Raw genomic sequence first — 22,848 nt, forward strand, 5'->3', positions numbered from 1 at the left:
ATGCTAAAAACTCTCAATAAATTAGGTATTGATGGTATGTATCTCAAAACAATAAGAGCTATCTATGACAGACCCACAGCCAATATCATACTGAATGGGCAAAAACTGGAAGCATTCCCTTTGAAAACGGGCACAAGACACGGATACCCTCTCTCACCACTCCTGTTCAACATAGTATTGGAAGTTCTGGCCAGGTCAATCAGGCAGGAGAAGGAAATAAAGGGTATTCAAATAGGAAAAGAGGAAGTCAAATTGTCCCTGTTTGCAGATGACATGATTGTATATCTAGAAAACCCAATCGTCTCAGCCCAAAATCTCCTTAAGCTGATAAGCAACTTCAGCAAAGTCTCAGGATACAAAATCAATGTGCAAAAATCACAAGCATTCTTATACACCAATAACAGACAAACAGAGAGCCAAATCATGAGTGAACTCCCATTCACAATTGCTTCAAAAAGAATAAAATACCTAGGAATCCAACTTACAAGGGATATGAAGGACCTCTTCAAGGAGAACTACAAACCACTGCTCAATGAAATAAAAGAGGATACAAACAAATGGAAGAACATTCCATGCTCATGGGTAGGAAGAATCAATATCATGAAAATGGCTATACTGCCCAAGGTAATTTGTAGATTCAATGCCATCCCCATCAAGCTGCCAATGACTTTCTTCACAGAATTGGAAAAAACTACTTTAAAGTTCATATGGAACCAAAAAAGAGCCTGCATCACCAAGTCAATCCTAAGCCAAAAGAACAAAGCTGGAGGCATCACACTACCTGACTTCAAACTATACTACAAGGCTACAGTAACCAAAACAGCATGGTACTGGTACCAAAACAGAGATATAGACCAATAGAACAGAACTGAGCCCTCAGAAATAATGCCACATATCTACAACTATCTGATCTTTGACAAACCTGACAAAAACAAGAAATGGAGAAAGAATTCTCTGTTTAATAAATGGTGCTGGGAAAACTGGCTAGCCATATGTAGAAAGCTGAAACTGGATCCCTTCCTTACACCTATACAAAAATTAATTCAAGATGGTTTAAAGACTTAAATGTTAGATCTAAAACCATAAAAACCCTAGAAGAAAACCTAGGCAATACCATTCAGGACATAGGCATGGACAAGGACTTCATGTCTAAAACACCAAAAGCAATGACAACAAAAGTCAAAATTGACAAATGGGATCTAATTAAACTAAAGAGCTTCTGCACAGCAAAAGAAACTACCATCAGAGTGAACAGGCAACCTACAGAATGGGAGAAAATTTCTGCAGTCTACTTACCTGACAAAGGGCTAATATCCAGAATGTACAATGAACTTAAACAAATTTACAAGAGAAAACAACCCCATCAAAAAGTGGGCAAAGGATATGAACAGACACTTCTCAAAAGAAGACATTTATGCAGCCAAAAGACACATGAAAAAATGCTCACCATCATTTGCATCAGATGCATCAGAGAAATGCAAATCAAAACCACAATGAGATACCATCTCACACCAGTTAGAATGGCGATCATTAAAAAGTCAGGAAACAACAGGTGCTGGAGAGGATGTGGAGAAATAGGAACACTTTTACACCATTGGTGGGACTGTAAACTAGTTCAACCCTTGTGGAAGTCAGTGTGGCGATTCCTCGGGATTGAGAACTAGAAATACCATTTGACCCAGCCATCCCATTACTGGGTATATACCCAAAGGATTATAAATCATGCTTCTATAAAGACACATGCACACGTATGTTTATTGTGGCAGCTATTCACAAGAGCAAAGACTTGGAACCAACCCAAATGTCCAACAATGATAGACTGGATTAAGAAAATGTGGCACACATACACTGTGGAATACTATGCAGCTATAAAAAATGATGAGTTCACGTCCTTTGTAGGGACATGGATGAAGCTGGAAACCATCATTCTCAGCAAACTATTGCAAGGACAAAAAACCAAACACCACATGTTGTCACTCATAGGTGGGAATTGAATAACGAGAACACATGGACACAAGAAGGGGAACATCACACACTGGGTCCTGTTGTGGGGTGGGGGGAGTGGGGAGGGATAGCATTAGGAGATATATCTAATGTTAAATGATGAGTTAATGGGTGCAGCACACCAACATGGTACATGTATACATATGTAACAAACCTGCACGTTGTGCACATGTACCCTAAAACTTAAAGTATTAAAAAAACAAAAATACCTGACACCTAGTGTTCTTTGTTCTTTCAGTAGATGCTTAGTCAGTTGTTGCCACAAGAAGGGACACAGGAGAGGCTCAGGAAAACAAAGTCTTTTATACCTACAGGTCCTAGAGTGACAGAGTCACTGCATGCCAAGAAGGGGTCACATCCTCCCCACCCTTTAAGGTCCAGTTCAAATTGTGCTTTCTTCAGAAAACTTTTTTGATTACTCTCACTCCAGATAAATATTTCCGTTCTGTAAATCCCACCCATGTATGGAAGGAAAGATCAATGAGACTCTGACTGATTTCAGGCTTACTATGTGGTTTGCGGCATGGAGAGTGGGCTTAGCCCAGCAGGCAGGGCACTGAGAGAGAGCAAGAACCCACGGGGCAGGTGGAGTCAGGGCGGAGCACACAGCATAGGGCATGAAGAGAGTTCATGTGTGTGCTGGAATGTTACCAGGTCACTGTCAGGGGAGGACAAAAAGGGGGAGAGAGAGCTCACCATGAGAGATGTTATGTCTGAATGACTGAAGAGATGGTCAAGACTAAGGTTGACCATAGGTGACCTTCACCTTCTGCATCACCACCTCCAACCTCTCCTTCCCCTGGCTATGGACATGAGAGAATTCAATGAGATGTTGTGGTGCATGGAGTGGGCACATCAATGGGGATGGGAGGTATGAACACAATGACACTCAGCCACAGCCAATGATGTTGAGCTTTATTAATGGCCCCTCTCCAGAGGCTGCTCAGTTGTCCCCAGGGAACTCCTCGGAGATCCTCTGCCTTCCCATGTATGAGCCAGAGAACACCTCGGGAGTGGAGCAGAGCAGTGAAAGGGTTTCCCAGTCAGATGCTGCACTCCACGCCTGCGTCCTCCTCGTGGCTGCAGTCATGATAGCCCCAGCTATTCTTGCTGCAGCTCCACAGGGTACTCTCCGTGCCCCGACACTGAACATTATCCAGCCAGATCTGCCCAGTGCCTTGATAGAGAGAAAGCAAGAGAGAGAGCAAGAAGGGTAGGATCAGAGTCAAAGCAAGGCAGCCACATGTGTGCCTGGGAGCTTCCATCTGGGGTAGACTGCCGACTTCTCACTCATTCTGGTCCATTCTGGCCCAATGTGCTGATGGCTGGCTTAGCCTGCTTTTGTTGTTGTTGTTGTTTTATAATGACTCTGCCTCTGTTCTATTCTCTCCCCTTTGAAAAAAGTCTCAGGCAAATATTTAATACTTAAACCCCACACTATTTGAAATATCTTCCTAGGTGGGTGTCCTAGCGTTTAGTTTCCTCCCTGCTAATTCACTCCTGCTGCGTCTACCTTCCTCACATGCCTCTGTAATCAAGCCATCGCCCCGCTCTAAAGTGGGCATTTGCTTTGGGTTGGGTTAAGGACAGGGAGCACTTGGGGTTGGGAGCAAGGGAAACTGGCCTCATGTCCTGCTGGGCCAGCTCCTATGGCCAGAGAAAAGGGTTCTGCCTGGGGACTTAACTCCTTTGCTCAAGGCTTGAACTTTTGGCTGAAAGATATAGGCTGAGTCTCCAGCATCCGAAGACATTTTCTGCAAATTTTAGTAGGTGCCTGCTCTGATTTGCTTTCTCTTCCCTTCCCATCTTCTCTTTAAAGATGATCACAGCCAAGATTGCTTGCTGGTCAATCCAGGCTGCTGGTTTGCAGACAGCTGGAGTGAACATCTGCATTTGCCTGCCCTGAATCTTCTCCCTGTTCTTCCAGTTGCATCAACTCAGCTGTCCTTTGGAGAGCCATCCCCGGCAAACATCCTCAGCCATGTGGCATTCTGACTCCAGGGCCAGATGGACCTTGACAGAAGCCAGGCCAGCCTTCACTGTCAGCGCTGGAGAAGACAGGCCATCTTCTGCTGGGGTTGCCAAGCTGGAAGGATGCATACCTGAAGCCCTGAGCTGCAGAGCTTTTTGGTTGCTTGGACCAATAATTTTCTTTTAAAGAAAACCACAGTGAGTCACTTGCCAACACCCCACCAGTGAGAGAAAGCCACATCCACACCTCTGGGGAAGAGGCCCCTGGCTGGTGACTCACTTACCAGCTCCCACTTTGTACAGGGCCCTTCCTTTGGAGTAACCCAGCATGCGGCAGAAGACAGTGGCATCAGAATTGTGCCATTCATCATCGCAAATGGTCCCCCAGGTACCACTGTAGTAAACTTCAGCCCGACCTCGGTTACTACTGCCGACAATCCTGACGGACACTGAGTTTTCACCTGGGTGAAGAAACACACATAGGAGAGGCAAGGAAGGCCCCTTGGGGCTTTGGGTAAGTGCGGGCTCTTTCTTTTCATTTTTGAGTTCTACAGTTAAGGAAAAGAAATGCCCGTGCTTGACTGTCACCAGAGCCTGGAAGATCCCACTTTGCAGTGCCAACCCAACCTGGCATGCAGCCTCCATGCACCTGGGGCCTGCAGGCACAAGGCCAGGGGGGCAGGTGCCCCTGTGGCTGGTTTGCAAATCGCATACACCACTTCTTGTCATGTGTTGTGGAAAGAAAAAAAGAAAAGCTGAGAAAAGAGAAGGAAGGAAGGAAAGAATGGAGGGAGAGAGGGAGGGAGAGAGGGAAAGGAAGGAGGGAGGGAGAGGAAAGAAAAAGGAAAAGGGGAAGAAGGGAGGGAGGGAGGGAGAGAGAAAAGGAAAGAAAGAAGGAGAAAGGGGGAAGGAAGGGAGAGGAGGAAGGAAGGGAGAGAGTGGCTGGGGAGAGAAACTGCTGCTCTGTGCCGTGGGCAGGCTCATTCAAGGGACTAGACCCTCAATCTTCCCCAAAATGAGAAATTTATTTGAAAACCAAGGTCTCCTCCCCCAACACACACAATTTTCAGGTACAGAATTGACTTTAAAGCACACATTAAAGATAATATAAATAGTGATTACCTCTTTCACCTTTTTCTCCCTTTACTCCTTGCTCCCCAGAAGATCCTGTCATGAGGAGAAAACACACATGGTTTGAAAGAAACCCAGGCAGGATGGTTTTGCCTGCATTTGCAGGAGTGGGGAGCAGGTGGAGGGGTGGGGATGGTCAGACTCTCCCTGGGTCTCGCCTGTGGCCTGGCATTATGGGGATGGGACATCCTGCAGGTGTCAGTGACTGAGCAGGAAGAAACAGGCCTGAGCTACAGCAAGAGGGGTTGAAGTTAGATTGGTGAGGGACTCTTGGTCTGGTCAGAGATATGGAGTGGGATGGGCTCATCTCCTTCATGGAAACTGTCTAGGGGTGTTGGGTCATGGGGCATGGCTCAAGTGCACGTTCATGCCCCTGCCTTGGATGCTAGAGCTGCGCCTAACCCACTGCTGTGTGCTCCATGCTTAGGGCAAGCCCTAGCACAAGACTTGTCAATCAAGGAAATAAACCTCTACCCTCCTGGGTTCTGAAAATCCCCAGAACTCTTAAAACAGGGCCTTTGCTATTTTAAGGTACAGAATTGGCTGTAAAGCATAGTCCTAAGAAGCAAGGAATCAGATGCAGAGGCCTTACCTGTCACTCCCCGGTCTCCCTTCTGGCCAGCTGGTCCAGGGGCTCCCTTGGGACCTGCCAGCCCCGGGCTCCCCTGTTCTCCCTTCACACCTGCAGGGCCTGGAAGGACAGATAATGCCCTGGTCAGGTGCCCTGCTTTGCCTTCCCAAGAGAGACCCAAGGGCGTTACTGTTTAATAAATGAGTTATCCTTAACTGCCAGACCTCCACCATGGCTGGGCTATCTGAATTTTCAGCCTGTCTTTGGTCCATCTGAGGGCTGCACTGATCTCTCAACTCTTAGGTAAATGCTGTCGAGAACAAGCAGGCTAAAATAGCCAGTGGTATTCCACAGATTGTTGGTCCTTCTGGAATTACATAGTTACGTTGAAGTTCTAGCCACGCTGGGAGAATTTGCTAGAATGTTTCTAAGCCTCGATGTCTCCTTCAGTGAATTGAAATAGTAACAGAGGCCGAGTACAGTGGCTTACTCCTGTAATCCCAATGCTTTGGGAGGCGAAGGTGGGAGGATCACTTGAGCCCAGAAGGCCAAGGCTACAGTGAGCTATCCTGGCACCACTGCATTTGGGTCTGGGTGACACAGAGACTTTGTCTGTAAAAAAAATTGAAAAAAAAACCAACAACCGTAAAACTGTAATAGAATATCTAGCTTATGAGGAAGAAAAGTTGCTCAAGAAATATGTCTGAAAAATCTCACTTTTGCACCCACAGGGGCAGGGCTGTTGAGAGGCCTAGAAACACCCTCCAGCTGGTGCCAGCTCAGTATCCAACTGAAGCACAGGCTCTGGAGGTGAGGATAAGAATAAGAAAGCCCAGCGACAGGCAGCAGGAGGCAGAGAGGAGAAGCTTGGGGGCCAAGAAGAGACAAGTGGGCCACAGCTGAGGTGGGGAAGCAGCAGCCGTGGATGGAGCAGAAGGGGCACAGCTCCATGGTGGCTGTACAGCCTGGAGCCTCTGCCTGCACCCCCAGCTCTCCTGACATATTTCCCCTTTGCCATCCTCAGCCCCTGCCCCATACACTACACCCTTCAGGATGCTGAGTTCCTGTTGTTCCCAGGTTTTGCAGCAGAGAAATCTGAGGCTTGAGTGACAGAGCCCTGGAGTCTTAACCTCCACTTTGGGAGAGGGTCACAGCTGTGCATTCAAAGTCAACAAGACCTGCCCTCTGAGCGGGCAGGCCTTCCCTGTCATCACTCCAAGGGATGAAGATGCAGCCTGCCCTTTACCTGGAACTCCTGATTCTCCTTTTCTTCCTTGCTGTCCTTGAAGTCCTAAGATCAAAACAAAAAAGAGGGGGGGAGGAGATAATAAAACTTAGGTATTAGACATTTTTAATCTTAGACAACCTCTACCTTTTGTCTGATTAATGCAGACGGAAAGATACATTGGTTCTCCACAATTGTTTAAAGCCTCTTCAGCAGATCATAAAAAGAGACAGTCTGCAGATGAATGAGAACAGGTGTGTTGGGGGTGAAACAGCAAAGTACAGGATGAAAGCCTGGATTAGACAGACCCCAGATGCACCGCTGGCCTTCCCTGCCCACCAGTAACCTGACCTGGCATCTAAATCCAATCCCATTCCCTGCTGTTGCATTTATATTGGAAGAGAATTGGGAGATATTTGGTAAATAAAGTTATCTTTATTGCCAAAGACTGTGGAGGGGGCTCAGTGGCCACCAGGAGCTTTGGAGGTCCTCATGCATAGTAGATGCTCTACCAGTATTTGTTGGTTTGTTTCACTGTGGCCCCCAGTGGCTAAAGATTCGTGTGGCTAAAGGGTCTAATGTCCGGAAAATGGAAAAATAATAACCACAATCATTGGTGATGATCCTATTGTAGTTAATGTTAAAGGTCCCCCTTCCTTCCTTCTTTCCAACCATTCATCCTTTTTTCCAGTAAACTTTCATGGAAGGCCCACTGTCCCCAGCACCCTGCTGGGTCACTGTGAGATAATAATTTGTTCATTTAGCAAGATCATGTCCTCTTGATTTTAAGTGCCAATCTTTATTTTATTTCAGAGAAATAGGACTCCTCAAGGCAGTTACACAAACTTGGGAAGATACAAGCTCATTATTGACTATCAATAACAGTTACCAGAGGGTAATGAGGGGAACACCAACAGTGAGTCATAAGTATCTGTGCCCCCAGCCAAGCACGGAGCTCAGTCAGCCTCCTTGCAGTTGCCTCGGGGAAGTTTCTGCCTGCCCTGCCCTGCCTCTCACTTCAATCCCTGGATTTCCCAAGCACCTGCAGTGTGCTGGTCAGTGGAGGGAGAGGCAAGGGGCTGGCAGGCCTCTTCAGGGCACCTTCTTGGAATAATGAGCAAGAGAAGTTGTGACTCTGGGGGCATTTCAGATTCCATCTCCAGGCCTGGTGCTGCCTGGGGAGGAGGGCTGGAGAGCTAAGGGGCTGGGAGCTGCTGCTGCAGACCCAGGCAACAAGAGAAGCAGGAAGCACCAGAAGATTCTGAGAGGGCAGCTACTTCTGTTCTTCATGTTAGAACTGAGGTTGGGATAGGTTTTTGTAAGAGCTGGAGATGCCTTAGAGGTCAGCCCCTGGCAGACAGGTCCCAGCTTACACAGGGCCATTTGTGCATACACCCGTCCCTCTGAATAGAATGCCTCACCACTTTGGTTCACCTGGAGAACTCACATTTAGCTTGTAAACTCTGCAAAGATGTCAGATGTCACCACTTGTGAAGCCTTCCCTCCCTCACCCAAGACATGATATCCTTTCTCTCAAGGCAGTAAAGCAAAGTGGTTCCAAAGTCTGACAGCCAGGACTAGAGTCCACTTCTGTCTTATACTGACTTTGTATCCAGGTGTCCCTGCTCTGAGCCTCAGTTTCCTTCTCTGAGTCTCCTTGTTGCCTCCTGAGGCAGTTGTAAGGCTGAAATGAAATCGTGTGTGTCAAGTGCTGAGCCCAGTGCCCAGCCAGTGCTGAATAAATGATGTCACAAGACCCACAGTGTCCTGTGTCCCCTCCAGGAAGGGAGAACCTCAGGCACTGAGGTTGAGTCCACACATGAGCACCAGGATTGCTGCACAGCTAGCATCCAGCAAATGTCTGCTATTGACCTGAAGGGCTTAGCTGAGATTGCCCAGGAGAAGCAACAGATGTTTCTCTTCTGCTTACCTGCATCTGAACAGCATACGCTAAGATGGGTTGGGCGAAAGATCACATTCTATATGTCTATGATGGTGATGAAGTAGGAAACAGTCCACATCCAGGGAGGTCACAGTGTCTTGGGGTCCCTGAACCCTACCTCTAGGGACATGCTCTTAAGGTAGAGATTTCTGCAACATGGCACCCTCTGGGATGCAGATAGAAGGGGCCAAGAGTCTGGATGTGGACTGTTTCCGGCTTCATCACCATCATAGACATATAGATTGTGGTCTTTCTCCCACCAATCTTGACATATGCTGTTCACATGCAGGTAAGCAGAAGGGGCCTCAAAACACTGTGACCTCCCTTTATTGTAACCACCCAAAGAGATGCACCCCTCCAACTGTCCCCTAAAGCACTGAGCAGCAAATGCCCTCTAAAGACAGGAATTATAGGAAAGCCCCTGTTCACCAGGTCTGTAGCCCCAAGCCTGACCCTCCCTCTTCATTTCCCACACTCTCCCTTCCTAGCTCCTCACCTCCAGGGGACTCAGCATTTTCTGCTGCCTGCATCATGCCAGGCACTGTGCCAGGGGCTTTACATCCATTACCCTGTTTGATCTTTCAGCCACCCTCCAAGGCAGTGTGATTTCCCTCCTTTACAGAGGAGAAAGTACACACTCAGAGATGCTAGGTGAGTTATTCAAGGTCACATAAGAGTGAATGGGGGAAGTTGGGGCTGTCACCCAGGCCCAGCTCCCAATGTTCCCTGAAGGCACTTTGTTCCACTAGTACTAGGCTCACTCCTCTCTGGAGTTTCACCTGGTCTATGCACTTGGTTCCCAAGACACCTCCAGCCTTCCTGAGGCCATTTCTTCCCCCTAAAAGAGGAGTAGTCAAACTAGAGAATACATCAGAATCATCTGGGTGCATCTTGTTAGTAAACAACTTGCTAGGTCCCACCAGAGTCACTGATTTAGTGGGACTGGAGTGGGAATCCAAGAATCCACAGTACTAACAAGTTCCCAGGTGATGCTAATGCTGCAAGTCTCAGGACCACATTTTGAGTAACACTGCCCTAAACAACTCTCACTCATTCTTGAGTGACCAGCTCACAGCCCACCTCCTACGAGCAGCCTTCCTTGTCTGTATAGGAGCTCACAGCCCCTCTCGTGTCTGAACCCTTCCAGACCCACAGTTCATATGGCAGAGGTTGGACCTTGATGAAATGCCTTCTGATATGTATTTAATGGGTATTGGAAATTAGAAATGAGGTTTGTATCATTTCTCTCCAAGCCTCGCTGGACTCTAAGAGAACACTGGCTGAGTGGTTGTCCATGGACTAATCGATGGAGGAACTAGTAATTACTTCACTATAAATCAAGGCAGCATCCTGATAGGATCAGCTCCTGCAGAGTAGAGGGAGAAATGGCTAAAAAATAGGTTCTAGATCTGCATGTTGTAAAACTACACTGGAGAGCAAATAAATGCTGGATTTTTCTTCTTAACCATAAGCAAGCTGGCTTTCCCCGAGTATCACAAGCTTATCAAGCTGAGAGGGTTCCAAATATTTACTTGCAAAGTGTTTTTACAGAAATAATATTATCCCAAGAAATGTGTGTTAAATTAGAAAACATATGCCTTCCAGTTGTTTAGTGCTGAGCTGGTGCTCTGACTAAAGTCTTCAATTGTTCCTGCTCCCAGGGAAGCTGCCTATTTCAAACCCAGAGTGCTGTGAAACTGTCAGGGACCTGGTGTTCTTCTATACTGCTTGCACGCCACAGAAAAGGAAACAGGCTCAGCAAAGTCAAGTAGCTGAGCTTGTGGTCACCCAGCTAGTCAGGGGTAAGTTCAAGTTGAGGCTCAGATTGCCTGATTCTGAGTGAAATGGAGAAATCTCCAATACATTATGAAAACTTTCTTTCTTTCCCTTTCTTTTCTTTTCTCTCTCTTTCTTCTCTTTCTTTCTTCTTTCTTTCTTTTCCTTCCTTCCTTCCTTCCTTCCTCTCTCTCTCTCTTTCTTTCTTTCTTCTTTTTGACAGGGTCTGACTCTGTTGCTCAGGCTGGAGTGCAGTGGTGCAATCATAGCTCATTGCAGCCTCAAATTCTTTGGCTCAAGTGATCCTCCTCCTCCTCCTTCAGCTGCCTGAGTAGCTGAGACTACAGGTACATGCCACCATACCCAGCTGATTTTTTTATGTTTTGTAGATAGGGGGCCATTGCTGTCTTGCCCTGTCTGGGGAAACTTTCCTAAATACCATGCCAACTTGGAGGCTAGGTGCAACCTGGCAAATTTAGGATTGAGCTAATAACTGACAAATCGACCTTGTGGTAAGAAGTGAGATGAAGGATAAGGGACTCAAAACTGGGGTATGTGTAGACTTTTGCAGAGCTCTCTAAGAAACTTAGAGAAAAATGAGGAAGATTTTTATAAATGACAATTTAGTGATGTGACTTAGTAGAATTTAATAAATTATTGGACTATCTCAGAACTTAGATATGAAGAATGTAATTAACTGAGAAATTATATTCATGATATAGGACTCAATTGCTATTATGGATGATCTTTTTGGCTTATCTTTAAAGTAAAACATCTTCAAATACAGATAAGAAAATGGATTTTGAGTTATTTGCACTTCGGTTTTGCCCCAAGAGGAAAATAAAAGGGCATGGAAAATTCACATTGTTATAGTTTAGACATAAAGGCCATTGAGATAAAGAATTTCCAATCAGATTGGTGTTTTGGAGTTTAAATGTTTTGGCTGCTTCTAACGTTATTTCATGAAGTGTAAATGGTAAAAAGAGAAATGTCATGATTACAAGCTGAAGTGGAGTCCTTCCTTATTTCTAAACAAATATTATTTCAAAATAGCTAAGACATGTAGAGCTAAAATTGGATTATTCTTCTGCAATCTTTGAAAGTGAAAATGTTAGAAATACTAAGTGATGGAGGCTGGACAGGGTCTGTTTCTAGCAGGTAAAAAAAGTGACCCTGAGAGAAGGTTCTGCAGGGTATGGTGCCTTGCTTAATAGAATGTGGAGGTTATCTTCCCACCAGAATGAAAGGAATTTCCTCTTTGTCTTCTTCAATATGAGCTGGCTCCTCTCTCTCAAGAGATGCAAACAAGAGGAAGCATTTCACCTGAATGGGGTAGAGTGTGGTCAGTGGCTGTGGAGGAGGTAGAAAGGCTTGGTGACCAAGCCAGGATTTACCCATTTATGGAGGAGTAGGAGGTGTGGCTGGGGTGGGGACAGGGTGAAGGTAACTGATTTCTCTCAAATCATACACTCTACGTTCTTCTATAAAGCCGATTCTGGAAAAGCACAACTCCAGAATCAGACTTTGGGATTCACTTCTGAATTCAGTTCATGCTCCCTGTGACACTGTGAGCAAAGGGTTTACTCTCTCTGAGCCTTTGCTTCCTCATTTGTAAAGTAGGAATGGTAAGTTCAGTGTGATCAGGGGAGTCAAGACCCAGGCACAGTGCCTGGCCCAGAGGCATTGATAATAATGAACAGGGCACTGATCTTTTTAAAATAATTAATGCACAGTAATGAAACCTAGCTGTCACCTAGGTCAAGCCAATGCACTGTAATTTTTCTGTTTTCATCTAAAGTGACTAGATATTCTCTTGAGAGATTAAGGATTTTATTTACAAAATGGGAAATACATCAGTTTGGAAACCTGGCTTGATATATCAACACTGGCCAAGCACTGCAGTGGCTTTAGTTTGGGGAATACCGACATCCTGACATTGACAAGTATACACTGTCCTCCATGATGGGGAGATCGGGCTCCCACCCTCTGCCTGCCCCTCCTTCTCCCACTTCAGAAGTTGTCAAATCTAATTTCTCTGGAAGTTTATTAGCCTATGACTCCACGATGACCTACAGACCCAGCTAGATTAGCCAGATTATGGTCCTATTGGAATTCCCCTCTGAGATGTCCACTTGGACTGTCAGCTACTTAATCAAGGAAACATTTGGACTTGGGTGGGCAACCTGCGCAGTTTTAGATAAACGGGAATTATCACAAGCCCCAAATTGAAATGCAATTCCTCAGGTTTACTTGGTCAGCCAGAATTAAGGGGTAAACCCTAGAATTTGCTGGCTGATGCTCACCACTAGGCCTAATTACTGGAGAACCCCATAAGGGTATTCAACAGATATACAAGGTCTCGATGATGATGAAATTAAAATGATCCCCAAGCTATGGGCCAAAAGTCTTTTGCCAAAATGGGTGTGAGGTCCTGGTTAAATAACTAAGAACCATGATAGGGCCTGAAAGCTTCATGTTTCCTCCCAGGAATGGTACAAGCTGCTACCTTCTGCTCTGATCCTTTCCGAACTGGGATGAAGGGAGGAGGTGTCACTCATCAGCACACCCTGATGGTGGGGCTGGGGAGGGAGACCTCATGATAGACTGTACTAATAAGACCCCAAACTTTGTCTTCTACTGACCTAGATTTGAACCTGGCTGCATCTCTTAACAGCTGTTTGACTGTAAAGTTGCACTACAAAGAGTGCTTGTCCCACTGGGTGTCAAGAAGATGCTCATTAGCAGGAGCGCTTTTGTTCTGCAAATCCTCCCAGGATGCAAAGGGCAGGGCAGGATTCTCTACCCTCAGACTGTGGAAGACACAGGCTTGGGGCTTGGGGAGTGAGCACAATGCTCCTGTGGGTAAAATCATGTTTTACCTCCAATACTCTTGGTTAGTTGAGAACCATTAGTGTTAGTCTGGCAGTGGGGGTGGGGACAGAGGGTGACTACCATTTACAACCAAGAGATGAAAGCAGTCATCTCCATGAAACCACACAGAAGGTTCAGGGGCAAGAGAGCATCAGGTCTCATAGTCAGATGGACTCTGAGACTGGGGACCAGAGAAGATGGAATTATAAGATCAGAATGGACAGTAAACAAGTCAGGAACATCTGACGACTATACCCAGATGGAACCTTTCCCATGGTGAGACCCTGCTGGTGGCCTTCAGATGGCATCCACATGGAATCAGGTAGCAGGGATCCTCCCAAACTGACACACCATCCATAAAAAACACAATTGGTCTGGGACTGCACAGATTACAAGGACAGAGAGGGTGTAAAAGCTGCCCTTGCCATGGCTCCCAACAGCTTTCAAAAAACCCAAAAGCTCAATCCCAGAGTCCAAGGTTTGCCAGGAGGTGGTGATGAATGAATCATCAATCCATTAGAACTGTGGAGGACCAGGTCCCAGTGGAGGTCTCTAGCACAGAACAGGGGTAAGGGCATCCAGGTTGTCTGACACAAGCGTGACCTTCTTCTCAGGCAGAGGACAGGGGTAGAGGCAGACTGTCTACAGATGTCCTTGGCAGACATGCAGCTTTACATCACAACCCTGCCTTCCCCATAGCCCCTCCTGCCTGCTCCTGGCTTTCCAATGTATGCAACAGTTCTCCATAGAAATACCCAATCAGAGTGTGCCCACACCATCTGGCAACAGTCTCTGTTCACTGAAATACCCTGCATGTCTGAGGGCAGGAAGGCAGGAATTGGTCTTATGCATTGTGATAGTGGTCTGGACTTTCTAGACCAAGCGAGCACACTGTGACTGGACCAAAATGGCTTATAAAGTAGACTATATTGGTACAATGGTTTATGACCTAGACAAATAGACATGATGGTATATAACCTAGACTCTGTTGGCATTATGGTAAAAACTAGTCTTTGGCTAGTGTGGGTCAGTGCTCCCAGGCTGCCCCCCTAGGAAAATGTGGAAGAAGAGTTTTCTGGACCCTCCAGCCTGAATCCAGACTCCTGGACCCCCTCTTAGGGGTCCCAATGAAGAGTTAGCAGGAGACAGCAGAAACATACAGCTGGGAGGCAGACCAGGGAAATGGTATGGGCAAGGTGCTTTGCTCTCCTCCCTGATGCTGGAGGTTTGGTCATGGCATTCAAGGCCTTTCATGAGCCCTGAGAAGAGAAAGAACAGCCCTAGGCCCTTGGGCTTAAGGGGTCCTGGCAGGGGCAACTGCCCTCCATAACCAGAAACCTCAGAGGCCAAGACACAGAAGACCCTCTGCCTCCTCTTTGGGCCTAACAAGAGGCAGTTTTTCTCTCCATTCATTCTGCCACCCAGCAAGCCCACCTACTCACCCACTGCACCCTCTGTTACCTGTGTCCCCTTTGCTTCCTTTCAGACCTGCAGCTCCTGGACTCCCGGGGCTCCCTGGAAGTCCTGGACAACAGACACCACAGAGGGCATAAGGGCTGGACTAGGCAGGTTTTCACACATGACTCCCTGTGCCCACCACGGGACCCAAGACCTCACCTGCTCGCCCAGGGGAGCCAGCACTGCCAGGCTCACCCTTGGCACCTGGGTGTCCCACTGCACCAGGAGGGCCCGGAACACCTTGCAGTCCGGGTTGTCCTGAAAGGAAAGTAGTGACTGCCAGGCTGTGGTTGTTCACAGAGGGCCCGGCTACCCCAACCCCCGGTGCTTCTGTTCTCAGCAGTGAGACACGTACCTCTTAACACCTTACAGTCCTCTTAGCAGCTTTAACACCTCTCTTTAGAAGCCATGAGCTAGCCCTCTTAGTAGGAGCAAAATTATTCTCAGCAACTTACTAATCTTTTCTACCTGCAGGATCTGGGACTTATGGACTTACTAGGAGCTCTGGGTGTGACTGTCCAACTCCACCCCCTGGGTGGCAAAGTGGGCTAAAGTCTAGAGAGAAACATCAGTGAGGCCTGCCCCCCGGCCTCCCTGCTGGCTGCTCTGTTCCTCTTAGCCAGGGCCAGATTTCTAAAAAACCCCAGGTGCTCTGGGTGAATACTACAATGAAGCAAAAGATGGTGGAGCCAGGTCCCCAACTTCACTCTGCCAGGGACAGTGGTAGCTGGGATGATGCCCAGATTCCTGTAGTTCTTACCATGATCTCCTTTAGCTCCAGGAAAACCAGCCAAACCTAAGATGAAAAAGAACTTTTAGGAATTTGTTTCCCTTTGGCTCAGCCAGCCAGAAAAGAAATAAAGGAAATACCTAGAGGTCAGTGGATGTGACCACGCACCCTCTTACCTGGTGGGCCTGGCCTCCCGGAGTCACCTTTACTCCCCTGGGCTCCAGGAGGCCCCATGACCCCTGTGTCTCCTTTCATACCCCTGTCCCCTTTGCTTCCTGAAAAACCAAAAAGTCTCAGTCAGTTGTGGGAGGAACTCCAATCAGGCCACCATTTCCTCCTCTGACACTTCCCATTCCACTGAAATCCCAAACCCTAAACTCCTTGAGCTCCTACTTGGTGCCCATGAGGGGAAGATATGACCACTGCCCTCAAGGAGTGCACCACTTTGCCCCAGAGACAAGAAAGAAACTCATGAAAATTTGGTGAGATGACCAGGTATGGCTGACAGTCAACAGAAAGCCCAGTCCCCTTGGGAGGGACAATAGCAGGCTCAACCAGCACTGTTTGGCTTGTTTTAGTGTCTGCATTTTGGCAATTATTTGAATTCACTTCAAAAATTGAAACCTGAGTATTCTGAAAAGCAGATCCCAAATGCCGAGAATAGCAACTTTGAGGCATCTATAAGAGAAAAACACTGCAGCAGCTCATGTTCCTGCCAGCACTTCAGACATGGGCTTTCCTGGTACCCAAGATTTCAAATTTTCCACTTATCATCAGAATTCAGAGCTCATCCTAGCCTGTCCCCTTCTGAATCCTCTGTTGCTCCCTCCTCTCTTGCTGGTGCCTGGTGCATATCAATTGACAGAGGCTCCTCACTGGGGTAGGGCTCTGTGACTTCTTTGGTTTAGGGGTGGACTGCCTGGACCTTGCCAGCCACGCAATGCAGGGTACTACTGGTAGGCTGCCGAAGTCCCACCATCAACTGGGTGTCCGTGCTCAACTCCACTCCCCTGGGGGTGGGGAGAGTGGGGCAAAGGTCTAAAGAGGAATATCTCACCTCAACACAACATTTTAGGCTTTCAAAAAGGCTTATTGGGAGGCAATTGTGTTAAAAGGCATTTATTGCTCCATTCTATGATTTTGATAATTCTGAAGCTGGGGAGGACTCAGGAATGACACCAGCCTTCTCTCCAGTGAATTAGAAAAGGGGAGAGAGAGCTCTGAAGAGGTGAGGAAGAAGGGAGAGCCCTGGGTCTTAGCATTGAGTGCTGTGAATTCACGAGGTGTGAGGCTCATGAATCAGAACCCTTGAGATGGCTGAATACTTGAAGGGTAGCTGCTCCTTGAGGAAGATGAAGCAATCCTAAGGAACTTGGTTATGGCTGAGGCATCCTATAACAGCTGGAGGTGCAAAAAGTAGAGGAGGCTGTTCTTGGCTGTTCAGAGTGTCCACTCTGGAGAAGGGGTCGACGGCACCTGTTAGAAGGCACTGAGAACTGTTTCCCTGGAGGAATCTGTTGGCGCCTTTTTTGCTGTGGGCCAGGACCATCAATTTACAGCATTGCTGGGCCACATGAAGTTTCTTCAGAATTCTCTGGACCTGCATCTGTATTGCTATAACTTCCACTCCCCAGCAAACGGAATGGCTTTGGGAAGAGGGCAGTATCACATCAGTCAGAGGACCACACTCTGGCTCTAGCCAAGGAAGCACAGCTGCCTGACTTCAGAACTTTCCAACTGTAGCTAAGTAGTGGAGTGAGAAAAATAGGCTTATCCCCTGGGACTTCAAGTTGGTGGCTTATCTGTCTACTAGCAGGAAGAGAATAGGTAAAATCTCAGCACTATTGGGGTCAGATCTCCCTTGGTTTGCACAGCCCAGCCAACAGCAGTGGATTGAGCAAGCCATGGGTAAGAGAGATCTCATGATGTGGGGAGAGGAAATTTGGGAAGAGGAAGGGTGGGCCAGAGTCCTGATTTTTGAAGAACTCAAACTGCTGCCTTTCCCTTCACCAACCACGGCATTTCCAGGCCTGAGTCTGGGTTTGGATTCTATGCTTGCCTTTGTGACAGTGTGGTTGGGAAGCTGCATAACTCAGACTCAGTGGGCAAAGACCTGGCTGTGGCCCCTTCTCTGGGGCTGGCAGAAACACCTTGAGAAAGTCTGGGTCTCCCTTTCCCATCTACAAAGAGAACTGTGTTGTTCCAGCTTTGGAAGGATCCTCAGAGGTCAACCACCCAACCATCTTCCTGGTGCCAGTATCCCTCATCAGACCAGCCTAGGAGAATTCTGCAGCCCCTCCTCCCCTCCCAGCAGTCAGCTTCCCAGTAGGACCCATGCCCACCCACTTCATCATGGGTCAGCCCCAGGTTCTGAATCATTCTTCCTCCCTTGCCTTAGCACAATTGGTCCTCCTGAAACCTTAGTCCATTGGTCCTTATTCTTCTGCTGGGCACCACCCTGGGCAAGACCATTTTCTTTCCCACAAATGCCCTTTGAATATTTGAGGATGGCTGACACATCCCTACTAAGGGCTGTCTTCTTGAGGGCAAGCCTTCCCAGTTTTTTTGTAAGGAATTCCCATGTGCCAGGTACAGTGGTACACATCTCATATGTCTTATATTCCTGTAGTAATTCATCCTCATTAAAGGTTTGTATTATTATTAGTCCCCTTTTCTAGGAGAGTAAATTGAGGCTAAGAGAGGTTAATTCATTAATTCATTTGCCCAAGGTCACACAGTTAGTCAGCCATATCAGAACCCAGGTCTGTCTGATCTGGAAACTGAAGTCCTTCCCTTTCTACCTTACAGGATAACTACTACTACTATTACTATCACTAACTATCACGTATTTGATGCCTATTACTAGTTATCATGTATTTAATGCCTATCATGTGGCAGACAGCTTGAAAACATGGTCTCTAACCCTTATTACTGTCTTGTAAAATATGTCTAATTTAATTATGTTTTTAACTTAATTACCATTCTTTTCTAAAATGAGAACATTAAAGCTCAGAAGGGTGAAGTATTGCATTAGTCACACAGGGGAGCAGGTGCAGAGCAGAGATGGGAACCAAGCCCACCTGGCCCCGCAATCCTCACTCTCTGCCATTCACTGTAGAGCCTCCTTGATGACTGCAGGAGGCTGAGAGGCGGAGAGCGTGGCATGCTCAGTCAAGTCCAGAGCCCATAAGCCAGTGTTTCTCCGAGTGTGGTGCAAAGACCTCCAAGGTTAGAACCATCCAGGGCATTTGAAACAGACCCTCCCTGCATTTTAAGCAAGCACCCAAACAGCTCTTATGATATTGGCCCTTGGCTTGAGGAACACTGTTCTAGAGATAGCACCCTCAGTCAATGGGGGATTCTGGCTGCCTGGCTCCCTCCTCAAATCGATCCCCTCGCCCTTGCCACCAGTCAGTCTGCCCTGCTTCCCAAGGCCCAATGCAAGCCCACCCTCCTCATCCCCTTGGCTTCCTCTCTGAGCTCCTAGCACTGCCTGTGCCCCGGCTTGCCATAGTCATGCCTGGAATGACATTGTTCTGCCTCTCATATTGCATCTCTTTGCTCACCTGGAAAGAAGAGACCATGTGTGGTGCTCCAGAGATTCCCATAGACAGAGCACTGCCCTGCCCTCAGTGGGCACCGAATAGACCCAATGGCACAGAGGTCAGGCCCCAGTTCCCTCAGGCCTCCTGGCAAGCACCGACACTCCCAATACGGCCCTCACCTGGGAGGCCCAGGTCTCCTTTGTCTCCCTTAGTTCCAGTTTCCCCTTTTGGGCCAATGAGACCCCCATCGCCTTTGCTGCCCTTCTCTCCTTGGGGCCCTGGGGTGCCTGCAAAGAGAATGGCTGGTGAGATGGGCTCCCACTATCCTTTTGGGGACAGGCTACTAGAGGCAAAAGGGCAGGAAGCATTTGGGAGAGAAGGGAATGGGACCCCCAGATTTCCTCTGGGGGATGTGCTAGCTCATTTCTTGGGTGGTCTTGAAGAGGTGTGACAGGACTCAAGAGAAGAGGACTGTAGGGTGGGCAGTAACTGTCAGGGGCTGGGATGGGGCTGTGGAAAGAGGATGGGGGGTGAGGGGGGAACTGCCTCAGTGCCCCAGGCAATGCATCATTTGTCCCTAGCAGAGCAAGCACAAGTTACCAGTGGCTCCTTGCTTCCCTGGAGCACCCTGGGGTCCTTGGAAGCCTGTGAGGAAGGAAAAAAGAGCTCAGTTGCTGTAGCCTGAGAATGTCTAAACTGTCTTTAATCAGCTAACATTCTAGATTCCCTTAGTTGGGCAAGGTGCCCAGAAGGAGATCTTTCTCTCTCTCTCGCTCTCACTCTCTCTCTTTCACACACATATGCACATACACATGATTGCACAAACACAATCAGCAGAGTCCCTGGCAGTTCCAGGAAGTGTTTGCTCTTGCTACGGCTTGAAAGTGGCCCTCAAAAGTTCATGTATTGGAAGCCTGGTCCTTAATGCAACAGGTCCTAGTGGGGAGGTGTTTGGGTCACAAAGACAGATCCCTTATGAAGAGATTAATCCCATCTGGCAAGATGGAGTGAGTTCTTGCTCTTGTGAGACTAGATTAGTTAACAAGAGAGCTAGTTCCATTTCTCCACCACATTTTGAATCAACACAAGGCCCTCACCAGAAGCTGCCAGAGATAGCTGCCCAATCTTGAACTTCCCAGCCTGCAGAATCACGAGCTAAGTAAAACTCTATTCTGTGTAAATTACTCAGTCTCAGGTATTCTGTAGTAGTGACACAAAACAGGCTAAGACAGCTCTCTTCCCAAAGGTCCAGAACAGCACCTAGGAATATGTCCTGCATGGCAGTGTAGGAAAGGCTTTAGAGTCAGGCAAGTGTGTTTGAACTATAGCTCTGTCACTCTCCAGGCTGATAACTTTGGAAAAGTCACTTAAGTATTCTGCATCTCAATTTTCTCATCTGTAAAATGGGGCTGCTAATGACTACCTGGTCCTCAGCAGATGCATAATTAGTGCTCTAAGACAAAATTGGAATTGAGAAATGGCGATTCCCACCCATGTGGCCCAGGTATCCAAGGCTAGCATGTGGAGTACAGACTGGAGGTGCTGGGTGTTCCTGGGGCAGGGGCAGGGGCAGGGAGGGATCTGTTGGGGAAAGAAACAGTGACAGTATGAGGGGAAATTGAGGGATCCAGGAGGCAAAGTGGAAAAGGATGGGAAGGAGAGGAGTGAGAGGAGGTAGGTGTATATAGAGAGGCTCTAAGTGAGTTGCTGAATTACACAAGCTTTTCCTGAGGATGCCAGTGGGGCCCAAGCAGAAGGTGCAGATGGGCTCTGGACTCCACACTCTCTATGGAAAAACAACAGCCTACTTTGTGGATCTGTTTCATGTATGTGGGTTCCAGAGGATTTGGGCTGAAGAAGGGGTTGCCTGGTTTTAGTGCTAGTGATTGCACAGTCCTGCTCTGATCCCTCTGTCAGGGCTATGTGATGTGCCTACCTGCCAGAGTCCTAAAGAGAAGGGGAGGCTCCAGCTCTATTCCTTCTTGAAGGAAATGACTGTGCTCCTCAGGCTTCTGGCTTTTCCCTTCAAGCCAGCCTCAGTGGCTCCACTCTGGTGAGTTTCAGGCACTTAGACCGAGTCCCTCTGTCTCGAGAGGAAAGAGGATGGAGGGAGACCCACTCCCTTCTGAGTGAGCCTGCTCTGCTCAAGCCGCCACAGGCTGAGTGTGAGTGTGTGTGCATGGGGGGTATGAATGTCTGCAAATGTGTGTGAGCATATGCATATGTGCACAAGTGTGATTGTACTTGTGCAAGTGTAAGAATGCAAATATGTACATAGGTGTGTGCTCAGACACGGGTGTGCATGAGTATATGCGTGTATGTGAGTGCATATATGTGCATGAGTATATGTGTGTATGTGAGTGCATGTGTGTGCATGAGTGTGATTACGTTTGTGTGTGAGTGTGAGAATGCGAGTATGTGCACAGATGTGCCCTCAGACATGAGTGTGAATGTGTGTGGTGTGAATGCATGTGCACACCTCTGACTGCTCCATAAACCTTCCTTCTTATGGTCCGCCTATCCTCCCTGCTTAAACCCTCCTCAGAAAACCCCCTGCTGGACACAGATCAATAGGCTCTTTGGGGTCCCTTCTATTAAATTCCTTCCCAAAATCAATTTCTGGAGGATTCTCCCTCCTTACAAGTTTCCTTTCTTGTAACTGGTGGTGTTTTCTTTCTGCCTCAGCAGCCTGGCAGCTTAGAGACATGCTCTGTTTACTCCCCACTCCGTTGTAAATCCTCTGATCTGCCCTTTGTCTAGTAAAGGTCTTAATGTCTTTGCATCTTCACATCCCAGCAGCCTCAACCCCTTGTGGAATTTGCAAGTTGGAGGTTCTAAATGAAAGGTTGATGGGAGCAGAGTGGAATGGAAAACCGATGTTTGGGTTTGTCCCTGGGGAGGGACAGCTCTGGGGCCCTCATTCTCTGACCGGGCCCCATGAACCCATTTATATTAATAAGATAGCTGGGCAGAATTAGGCAACCGTCTAAAAAAAATGGAAACTAATACTTTCCAAGCAATGATTATGAGTTTTGTGTCATTGTCTCTAATCCCCCCAGCAGCCTTCTGCAGCCCTCTCATCCCCAATCACAGAAGAAGAAACTGAGGCTCAGTTTCTTTGGGAACATCAGGAAACATTCCCAAGGGCACAGAGCTAGTCCAAGGTAGAGGTGCATGTGCCTGACACCAGAGTCCTTGTTGGACCAAGGAGGCCAGCTTTCCAAAGTGGCACTGACAGACTTACATTCTCACACAGAGGAGGGGTTAGGAGTCACACCCACCAGCCCCACCCAGGATGAAGGCCATCTAAGCCATACCTGCCCCTGAGGGCCGCTGCCCAGCCCTACTCTGGCCACCAGAAAGGGTGCTTCCCAGCCTCTCAGCCCCTCTGGGGTCTCCCACCAGGCCTCCATTCACCGACAGACCCCTCAGAGGTCCAGACTCTGGAGGGAGGCTGCGTCTGCAGCCCGCAGCAGTCACTCTGAGAAGCTTGCTGTGTATTTCTGGGTACATACCCAGCACCTACTCACCCGCCTCTCCCTTGACTCCCGGTGGGCCTTGGGGTCCCGGGGGGCCTGGAAGGGAAAGGGAATTCAGAGTGAAGCCAAAGAAGGAGGAGGAAAA

The 22,848-nt window shown here is 47.8% G+C and overlaps 1 protein-coding gene across 1 annotated transcript in view; it reads right to left on the reverse strand.

The window, feature by feature from the left end:
- Nucleotides 1-2,902: 2,902 nt before the first annotated feature.
- The window catches only part of MARCO (macrophage receptor with collagenous structure), a 53,947-nt gene continuing 34,001 nt past the window's right edge, over nt 2,903-22,848 (reverse strand). The window contains exons 6-17 of the mRNA XM_054478784.1: nt 22,755-22,799; nt 19,825-19,869; nt 19,404-19,511; nt 15,856-15,954; nt 15,710-15,745; nt 15,109-15,207; nt 14,953-15,015; nt 6,924-6,968; nt 5,699-5,797; nt 5,098-5,142; nt 4,260-4,436; nt 2,903-3,181 (exon numbers count right to left, since the gene is read on the reverse strand). Coding sequence (XP_054334759.1) covers nt 3,048-3,181; nt 4,260-4,436; nt 5,098-5,142; nt 5,699-5,797; nt 6,924-6,968; nt 14,953-15,015; nt 15,109-15,207; nt 15,710-15,745; nt 15,856-15,954; nt 19,404-19,511; nt 19,825-19,869; nt 22,755-22,799 — 995 coding nt within the window. The 3' untranslated portion in view covers nt 2,903-3,047. The remainder of the gene's footprint in view (nt 3,182-4,259; nt 4,437-5,097; nt 5,143-5,698; nt 5,798-6,923; nt 6,969-14,952; nt 15,016-15,108; nt 15,208-15,709; nt 15,746-15,855; nt 15,955-19,403; nt 19,512-19,824; nt 19,870-22,754; nt 22,800-22,848) is intronic.

This window comes from Pongo pygmaeus, chromosome 11 (genome assembly GCF_028885625.2).
Source record: "Pongo pygmaeus isolate AG05252 chromosome 11, NHGRI_mPonPyg2-v2.0_pri, whole genome shotgun sequence".
NCBI lineage: Eukaryota > Metazoa > Chordata > Mammalia > Primates > Hominidae > Pongo > Pongo pygmaeus.